General features: G+C 46.2%; 1 protein-coding gene across 1 annotated transcript; it reads left to right on the plus strand.

Moving 5' to 3' along the window:
• The first annotated feature begins 233 nt into the window (after window positions 1-233).
• IL36G (interleukin 36 gamma) lies at window positions 234-7,015 on the plus strand. Its single transcript, XM_017663991.3, has 5 exons — window positions 234-467; window positions 851-977; window positions 1,458-1,562; window positions 2,025-2,164; window positions 5,460-7,015. The coding sequence occupies exons 2-5, from the start codon at window positions 929-931 to the stop codon at window positions 5,667-5,669; spliced, it is 504 nt and encodes a 167-aa protein (XP_017519480.3). The 5' UTR covers window positions 234-467; window positions 851-928; the 3' UTR covers window positions 5,670-7,015.
• The last annotated feature ends 2,860 nt before the right edge of the window (window positions 7,016-9,875 follow it).

Here is a 9,875-nt window from a genome sequence, read left to right on the forward strand (position 1 = left end):
GGGCCTGGCATTTCCTGTCCCAGCCCAGGGTGACAGGCAGGAGACCTGAGTTCCAGGGAAGTTCCTCAGTCTCCCTGTTTAGGGAAGTCCGAGGTTATTAACCAGCCTTCCTCCCTGTGGGGTGAGGCTGAAGGCCTGCTTCTCAGAGAGCTCAGGCAGGTCCCAGCACGCTGACGCTGTGCTTTCTTTGGGAGTCTTCCCAGGACCTGCTGGCTGGAGGAACGGGCTTTCTCTCATGCTGTACAATCGTCACGCCCCACCACGGAAGCTGGGGCCTCCCTGTGCTCACCAAATATGTGACTCAGCCTCTCAGAGCCCATCACTGCTTGTGGTTGCTGCTGGAGCTGATTCAGTCCCCTGAACTTTGGTGAAGAGCCTGCCTGGCCAGCCTAGAAGTGGGAAGTCCACGATGCTGGAGCTGTCCCGTCTTCTGTGCTGCAGGGCCAGTGAAGGATGAGGCCAGGCCGGTGAGTCTGTGGCTTGTACTGTGTGGCTTCTCCCTGTGAGTTGCTAGGATCCTGGCAGAGCTGCCCTGGAGGGGTCCTTCCCTGTCCCTAGGCTGAAGCAGAGGCCAGTGGGAGGAGGAGACACTGGCATCAGGGGGTTTGGAACTTCTAGGAAGATACTGTCACTGGCTAGATTGCTGGGTGGAGGATCTTGCCTGGTCTCACCTCCCTGGGGCTTCCTTGAAGTTTTGTCCTTGGAGGTGGTTCTGATTTTCTGTTGAGGGCTTTGTGTCAGGTGAGGCTTCCTAGCTCCCTGTCCAGAATGAGGACTTTAGGAACCAGTGTCCCAGGAAGGTCTTGGGACCATCTTCTGAGGCTCATCTCTCCTATTACTGTCCCCACAGGTGTTGAGACAGCTTCACTAAGATAGCACCTGAGGATTCCCTTTCCAGAAAACATCCTATTGTGCAGGCCATTCTAGGATGGGGCTTTGGGAATCTGGAACACCTGAATCCACACCCATGACTGCAGGTGATGTTGGGAAGGGGCTCTGGGGACATGGGATACCTGAACTCACACCTATGTGTGCAAGTGATGTTGGGAAGCGGCCCCAGGGGCCTGGGACACCTGCACCCCCCCCCCGTTTCTTCTAGACCTCCTGTGTATGGCCCTTGCCCAGGATGCCATCCGTGTTCTGCTGACCTGTGAGCTCCTGGAGGGTGGGGCCAGTGCTTGCTCTCTACTCTGGCTTCAGACCCAGCGTGGGGCCAAGCACAGAGTCAGTGTCAGAGAGGGTAGCTGGGCATTGATGCTTCTGTGCTGTGGGACTGCTGGGAGTTTGCCCTTCACCCAGAACACCCAGCTTTGCTGGGAAGACAGGCTGGGCTGCTGACCACATGAGTGCTGCCACTTTCGGTGTCCCAATGGGCCAATTACATGGTGTCTCCTAGCATCCAGTAAAGCAGCTTGATGTTGATGTTTCTTCATTATTTTTCTCCATTTACACCGTAGTGAACCGTCCGCTGACTGGGCAGGTCTCTGACCTAAGTCAGCAGGTGTGGACCTTTCGCGGTCAGAACGTCGTGACAGTTCCCCGGAGTGCCAGTGTGACTGCAGGTGAGCGGGCACCCATGGCTGCCTCCAGAGGAGCACATCCCTTAGCCTTCTGTTAAAGTGTGGCTGTACCGTGGGGCCCACCTGGGTGGGGGAGACTCTCCCACCTGCCTAGAAGGGTGGTTAGGGAGAGGGCTGTCTTGGACCAGGGTGAAGAGCACAGAGAGGGTGGAGTGGACTCCTGGGGGAGCAGAAGGGCTGCTTTAGAGATCTGAACACCTGTCCTCTGACTTTATTCTGCCTGACTCCAAGGTGTCCTCAAAGGACTAAATGAGGGGATCCTACGGGAAGGCAGATTCCAATATTCCACTAGGCAACATGTGCTGATGGACAGCGCTCTCTAAGATCAGGGGCTGCTGGGGGCTGGAGCTACCGGGCTCCATGTGTTTAAGCCCCACCTGGAAGACACGGTCTTTTCCTGACTTCCAAAGGCAACTGACACCATCTCCTCTCTTATCGGTATAGTCACTGTCACTCTCGTTGCATGCAAGTATCCAGAGTCTCTTGAGCAAGGCAGAGGGACTCCCATTTATTTGGGAATAGAGAATCCAGAAGTGTGCCTGTCTTGTGAGGATGTTGGAGGGCAGCCCACATTGCAACTGAAGGTGAGTGACTAAGAAAAACAAACAAACAAACAAAAATCCACCGATTTCTTTTATAAAGAGGTTTGTAGAAAATCTAATTTTAGAATTAATAAGAAATATTCTCCTATTCTTAACCATAGTCCTAGCAGCTTTTGAGTTACGTGCATACAATGGCATTTTAAAAAAATTTACCCTGCCCCTCCCTAGCTGAGGACTCTTGTTTTTCTTGAATTTTGAGATATTCTCAGCCATTGCTTCTTCATGTATGTTCTCTCCTTCTGCCTCACCTCTCCTCTGGAGTTCCCACTCTTCAGTCTTTGGAATTCCAGATCTTGATTGTCTAATTTAATTTTCCATAGTTTCTATCCTTCCATTTTGTGTGTGTGTGTGTGTGCGTGCACGCACATGTGCGTTTTCATGTTGCAGTCTGGGAGCATTTCTTGGTTCAGTCTCCCAGGTCATGGTTACATTTTAAGTCTCATTCTGTCTGAAATCATCCTTCCCTTGTGTTTTCTGAAATTTCAATTTTTACTATGTTAATCCTCAAGCTGTCTAGATTTATTTTAAAAAAACCAACAACCCTGGTTCCTTAAACTTCAGCTTAATTCAGTGAAATTCAATTTAACCCAATCCAATTTGATTCAGCAAATATGTGGGTTCCCATTGGTCTCCAACACTGATGAGGGCATTTGAAATACATCAGTGCCCAGAAGGGCCCAGAGCCCTGCCCTCAGGGGGCTTGGAGTCTGGAGGAAGAAAGAGATGCTGAACAGTAAGTATCATGATAGGTGAACTTGTGATATGTGATGTGATCAGGTGTTATGTCTTCCGGGAAAGAACTCTGAGAGCGGGATAAAGAGGCTGGTGGAGCCAGAAACAGGTGGAGCGGGGCTGCCGCGGGAAGGGGAGCAGTAGGCATTATTGCCAAGGCACGATTTTAGCAAACACAAGAATGAGGCAAAGGAATCAGAAGGGTGCGGGTGGTGGGGGGCAAGCTCAAGGGCTAGTTCAGAAAGCTGTGCAGCAGGCATGGATTATGGAAGGAGCTCAGGGAGCAGGCAGACCATGAGGGGCCTTGCTGGCCTTTGCAAGGACCTTGTTTTTCAGTCTGACTGAAAGGGAAAACGATTGGCATGTTTTGAATGGAAGAGTGACGCAAGTGGACACGGGTTTAGAGAGGACTATTGTGGTGGCTGGTTGGGAAAGCCCTGCGGGGAACTTGGAGGAGATCTAAGTGTGATTTGATGGCTGAAGGGGGTGGCCAGGGAGGTAGGAGAAGCCAGTCAGATTCTGTAAGTATTTTACATTGAGGCAACAGGGTTTGCTGACAGAGTGACTGTGTAGTGTGATCCTGAGGACTTAGAATTCTCTTTTCAGCTCTGTCCTATCTGCTAAGCCACCCTTCTCCTGGGTTTTGGTCTCAGGTGGACTGAGAATTGACTGTTGTGCTTGGCAGGGCACGGTCATCACGGACCTGGGTGAGAGCACTTGTGAAGCCGGGAGCCTGGATGGTGGGAGTTTAAGACAGGAATTGGCGGAGAGAGATTAGAGACAGCACATGGAGACAATTGCAATGAGTTTTCTGCCAAGGGGGAACAGGGAGTGGTGTTGGGCAATCAAAATAGTTAATTTTTAAGGTGGTAGAATGACAGCAAATACACTGATGGGAATGATTGAATAGAGAAAGCAAAACTGATGGGGAACGAGAGAGCAGGGAGCCCAGCCAAAAGAACATCTTGAACTCTGAGCGCACATCGGGCCTGTCACCCAGTCCTTAGGCAGGAAGTTGGAAGAGACGATGCAAGAGGCCGTACTGGAGTTCCAAATGCGAGTGTGTCCTTTTATTTATTAAACAGTCAGAAAGTCACCACTGAGGTTCTGTGTGTTGAGGAATACAGTGCTGAGTCAGTGTGACAATAATTATGTGATGGATGGATAAATATGCACAGTGCCGATGGTGACTGCAACTAATGAAGAAAGTAAGTTGGTGATGATGAGATAGGGATGGTTGGAGGGAGGGGATTCAAGACCCGCTGTGGCTAAGATGTCATGTGAGGTTCTCCCCAGGAGGCCTGAGGAATGGGGAGGCGCTGGCCATGAAAGGTGTAGGCCCTGTAGGCTTTGTGTAGAGAGTTTGGACTTCATTTTAATAAGAGCAGAAAATCATTCAAGACATTTAAAAAACAAAAGGTAACACGATCTTATTTATTCTTTTATTTCAGTTTAAAGTCCACTCAACTGCTCTCTGGAGGTTGGGTGGTAGGGAGCTGAGCAGTGATGGCCTGGGAGTGTGTGTGGGGGTAGGAGGGAGAGAAGTGGCCCAATTCAGGAAATATTTCGGGAATGGAGATCACAGACCTTGCTGCTGGGTTAGATGCTCAGGGATCAAAGGGAGCACCATGGAGATGACTCCCGGGTTCTCTGCCACCCAAGGAGTTGGCTGGATGAATTGGGAGTCATTAACTGAATAAAGGAATCCTCTGGAACAACTCCCCCACTCAGTGGAATGTGGACATTCTGGACCATTCCTGGGTCTTTCTGGAGATTCTGTACATATGTAATTTACTTAGAAATACTTATTTTATCTAAATATATGATATATACATATGCAAATACATATATGTATACAAAATATACTTCTATATATGATATAGAAAATATACTTCTACATACACATATATACAATATATACTTCTATATACATATTAGATATGCTTCTAAATACATGTATGTATACAAAATATAGTTCTATGTGTGATATAGAAGTCATTTTCCAATTGCTCTATTTACTTTGTTCCTCCTGATGCTGGTCCTTTGGTTTATTAGACCCTCTTGTTCCTTTTTGTGGCATTGACCTTTCTTGTACATTGGCAGTTGGTCTGAGACTTGTGTGCCCATGCTGGCCGCCCTGGGTCAGAGCAGCAGTTCTTGCAGGCGGCACCCCTCAGTGTTGCCACTGTGCTAAGGGAGGTCCTTGGCTCCCTCTGCTGGTGTGCATCTCCTCCCTGTTTCTCAGAGGCACCCCTTGGCCTCTCGTGAGGGGAGAGTTCCAATTCGCTGTTCCAAGTGCAGCCACTGTTCACTTCCTGTTCCTTGCGGGGTTCCTCTGCCATGTCAGGTTTTGAGACTGGGGGCTGGGAAGGCGGGCTTTCATGTGGGCTTGCTCTGCTGCCCTTTGGAATTGTTTCTGTAGGCCTGATCTAGTAGGTGGGCAAGGCTTTCTTAAACTTGGAACATCTGTTGGTTGTGTACAAGTTGCTTTAAACTACACAGTCAGCTTCTGCTTGTCCCTCTGGGCCTTCTCTGTCTGTTTCAGGAGCAGGAGATACTGAGTTTGTACAACAGCGATGTGCCCGTGAAGCCCTTCCTCTTCTACCATGTCAAGATGCAAAGCACCTCCACCTTTGAGTCAGTGGCCTTCCCTGGCTGGTTCATCGCCTCCTCCCAGAGCGGCCAGCCCATCTTCCTCACTTCGGACCTTGGCATGAAGTACAACACTGCCTTCAATTTGGACATTTATGCTTGACACTAGCCTAGACAGGGAGCTTGGTCAGAGGTTTTGTCTCAAATTTTCTAGGTCCCAGCATGTTGTCACCTTTGTATCTCACTGTCACTTCACGTCAGTGCTGAGAGGTGAGCAGGGACATATTATTATCTCATTTTATGAATGGAGAAGAAATAATGATCTCATGGAAACCAAGGAGCAGAATGTGGCTCAGAAGCAGGAGTGGGTGGTGATGAAACGCTCTCTGCTCAAGCTGAATTTGTGTCCCACGGGCCATCGGTATGAGGATGTTGGAACCCAGAGACAGTCAGACCTTCTCCTGGAGCATATGAAGAAGCCTCTGAGCTCCTGGACCACCTACGATGAAGTGGCTAGTGCGGAACTGGTCTCTTGCTTTGTTTTGCTTAGTTTTCTTTCCTGTTTGGCTTACATTGTACCTATTCTTTATATGTTGCCAGTAGACTTCAAGGTGTGTATATATCTTTTTGAGGATTAGGAACTTTTAAAGAAAAGTAATTCTTGATAATAATTATTTTTGTCCTAAGTCTCATGTGTACACATAAAGCCAAATACAAACTTCATGTGTTTGCATAATAAAAAAGCTAAAACAGATATAAAATGAAGTAGAAAATAAAGCTTAAAGTGAAATTAATGAGAGTAATTGAATGAGGACTCCCAGTAAGTGAGCCCCAGGCCGGGGCTTAGCCGGGGGGAGAAGGGCCCCTGCGAGTGGTGAGTGGATGGTCTGGGGGATGGTGCCTGTGCCAGGACACTGCTGTCTGTCCCCTTCCTGCAGTACCATAGCCTCAGTTTCCCGTCTGCTTCCTCTAGCCTTTTCCTTTCAGGCACAGTCACCACCCACACACTTCCTTTAAAGGCTGCAGGAAAGGTGCCCTTTTTTGGAACAGAGAGCCTAGCTTTCCCACCAGCCATGCTTCAGATGATATATTCTGATGAAATTTAATAACTGATCATGGATATAACTGTAGAAAGATGTAGCCCAGATCTGGTTCTGTATATAATAAATTCCTTATTTTAACTCTGATACTACCAATACAGGAAATTCTGTTTGCTTAAATGGTCTCCAAGTAGCACCATAGCTTAAATATTTTTTCCCAGCTTTTGGGCAATCAGACCACATACTCTAGGCAAGCCAGTAAGCAACCATAGCACTAATTTAATGCGATTTTCCTTGATTCTTTAAAGTTTTCTTCTTCAAGTAAATATAATGTTAGCATTGCAGTTTTATAAAAACCAATATTAAAATGGGCACTGGACTAATTAGTTCTGGAATATCAAATAGAAGAATTAGCTATTGGATGTATACTGCTATAGCCACTGCTAATAAATGGTGTTACATCTGCCCATTTACATTGTTAATTGTCATTTGTTATGTCTGACAATGGGATCCACTGACACACATAGGATTATGGTTCTGAGTACTACAGCGTCTCCATCCTACCACAGGCTGTGTGAAGACTCAATTTTCCTGCAAAAACTTTGTTCATGCAGACACTATGGAACCTTGGACTGTCACTTGGTACAGGTGTGTGTGAGCTCAAAGAAGAGCTCAGATATGAGTCTTGGTGTCCTGTAGCTGAGCTCAAGGGCCAGGTGGTCATCTTGGTCATCCAGAAGAGATTCTGATCACATATTAGAGTATAATCAAAATGAAAACACAGTCATCTCAGTTTGTGGAACCCAGAGAACAGACCTCTGTGGTCCCCTGGCACGGCTACCTCTTACTTTTGAGAGAAACACAATTCGGCTTGGCTCATGAAGTCATGGAAGACCTCTGCAAGTAGCAATATGCTCATTTTCAGGTGATTGTCTGGTGCACACCTGGTTTTCACACATTTGAGTACCAAATGCTCTTGTATTTGAGTTCCACGAGTACTGCTCCAGTGGTACCCTGGGCCATGCCAGGACCACTCCAGGACATGGGAGGGACCATTCATCGAAGGAGTTTGTTCCTTTGAATCTTCAGCAACTAGGCTAAAAAGGGCTGAAACATGCATTGGGGAAGGTTGACCCATGAGAGGGCCCCTGGCAATCAGATAGGGCCTTTCCATCCCTGTTCCCAGATTGTGCATCCTGCTTCCCTTCCTCATGTCCAGGAGGCAGCCTGGAGCTTAGTGATGTGGACCTGAGACCATCTGGACAGTAGATGTGATTAAGCCCAGGTAAAGCCTCATATAAACTTTTAAGATCTGGTGGGCAGGTGCTGAGATCTGCTGTTGCAGCCCCTGTGACGAGCCTTGTGAGTAAGTTCCCTTGCTTACTAAACCTGCCGCCTTCCAGTCTGGAGTGGCCACCTCTTTCTTTGGTCTCTTCCTGCCCTTTGCCTGGGTGGGGTCAAGGGGGCAGCTAGATTATGCCTGGGAAGCTCCCAAGGAGCTGAGAGAGGACCTTTTGGATTCCAGGGAGAAATTAAGAAACTTGCCACCGAAATCACAATTGCAGAGAAAACAGTTGAGTGGGATTGTCTGCTGTTGAGCTGCTTTGGAGCTCCTGTCTTCTGGCATCAGGGCTGCCAAAGGGCAAAGGCTGTTTCCTGAAGCTGGACTTGAAGACAGTGTCCCTTAACTCATGCACAGCTAGGTGTGGAGACTGGAAGGTGATACCCTCAGGACAATGAGGACAGCAATTGTAATAATTATTTGTCATATCAATAAAACATTAATTTTTGTTTCTTAGACTTTAAAAATTATTTAAAGATGATTTTTACCCAAATAATACATGTCTACGATTAAAAGCAATATTCTTTGCCCCAGATTTATTCCCAGGAGGCAACTGTTAACTCAGTTTCAGCTATTTTTCTGTTTTTTTCCAAGTGTCTAGATATATGCTTATGCTGCTAATTCTTGAATTACCAACTTTAGACATTATCTTTTCTACAAGATGTCCATTTGCATCTCTACTGTACAAAAAGCATATACGCTTGTTATCTGTTTGCTACAAGTTAATGGTAGGCAATAAGTCAAACGAAGTCATATTTATGGTTAAGGAGATGACCCTCTGTGGGACTGTTAGGAAGTGCTCTAGTGTGACATTGAGAAGGCGTACAATGATCTTTTTGCCTTTTTCAGGATATGGATAATTTTTCTAAATGACATCATCTCCTTCAGGCTTTTCATTTTATGGGTGAGGAAAGGGAGGTACGTGGAGAGGATGTAAATTGCTGAGGGTGGTACTGACATTTAGTAGTAGAACTGGAAATAAGGCTATTTTGGTTTTTGGTCTTTCAATTTCCGTCTTCTTGAGTTGGGATGTTTTGAAACACGATGAGAAATCAGCAACAATTACCCAGAGCAAAGTATGTGCCACCTCATCCCCATCACGGGGGCTGTCCTCATCTAGCAGGGTGTCAGCAGTGGACCCACCCAGGGCAGATACTCCTGGCACCTAAACATTGTTGCATAATGTCCCAAGTGCTGAAAGGTATTGTGGATCTGTATTTCTCAAACTTGAAACACCCAGGGTGTGAATTAAAAACCCAGATGTTTGGGCTTAATCCAGACCTAGAAAATTAAAGTGAATCCCCCTTGAAATTCTAACTTACTAGGTTTAGAACAGGGTCCAAGAATCAATATTTTACTAAGGACTCTAGGGAATGCTGATGATCAATCAATGATCTGTGAAATACTCTTCTGGACCTTCCTGTGGAGTTTCACACAGGAAAGGCTCAAGTTGGTCAAGCTTGGGATGACTTATGTGCTTCTACAGAAATAAGCAGATTCATAAAAATTTAGACTTGATTTTTTTTGACATTACTTCTCTAAGACTGATCTCACTTGGGTGATTGGAAAGTGAATTGAACAAAATGATTTGTATAAAACTGTTAAAACTCTCAAGTAAAATTTCATAACATTCCATAGCTGGAAAGAACTCAAATTTCCATTAACTGGTGAATAAATAAGTTGTGGTTTATTCATACAAAGCGATGCTGTTCAGCTATAAAAAGGACTGAACTGCTGAAAGACTTTATTTAGGTGACTGTCAAAAACATTATTGAGGACGCTAGACACAAAAGGGTCCATATGGCATGATTTTGCTTATAAGAAGTTCAGGAATAGGTAAAACTAGTCTATGATGGTAGAAATCAGGGCAGGGGTTGGTTGCTTTGGCAGGAGTGAGGACAAATAGAAGGTTCTAAAAGTTACCATAGATCTAAAACTGACTACATTCAAAGAACCAAAAACCTTTTACAAGGGATTTGTGCTTCTT

This window comes from Manis javanica, chromosome 1 (genome assembly GCF_040802235.1).
Source record: "Manis javanica isolate MJ-LG chromosome 1, MJ_LKY, whole genome shotgun sequence".
NCBI classification, from domain to species: domain Eukaryota; kingdom Metazoa; phylum Chordata; class Mammalia; order Pholidota; family Manidae; genus Manis; species Manis javanica.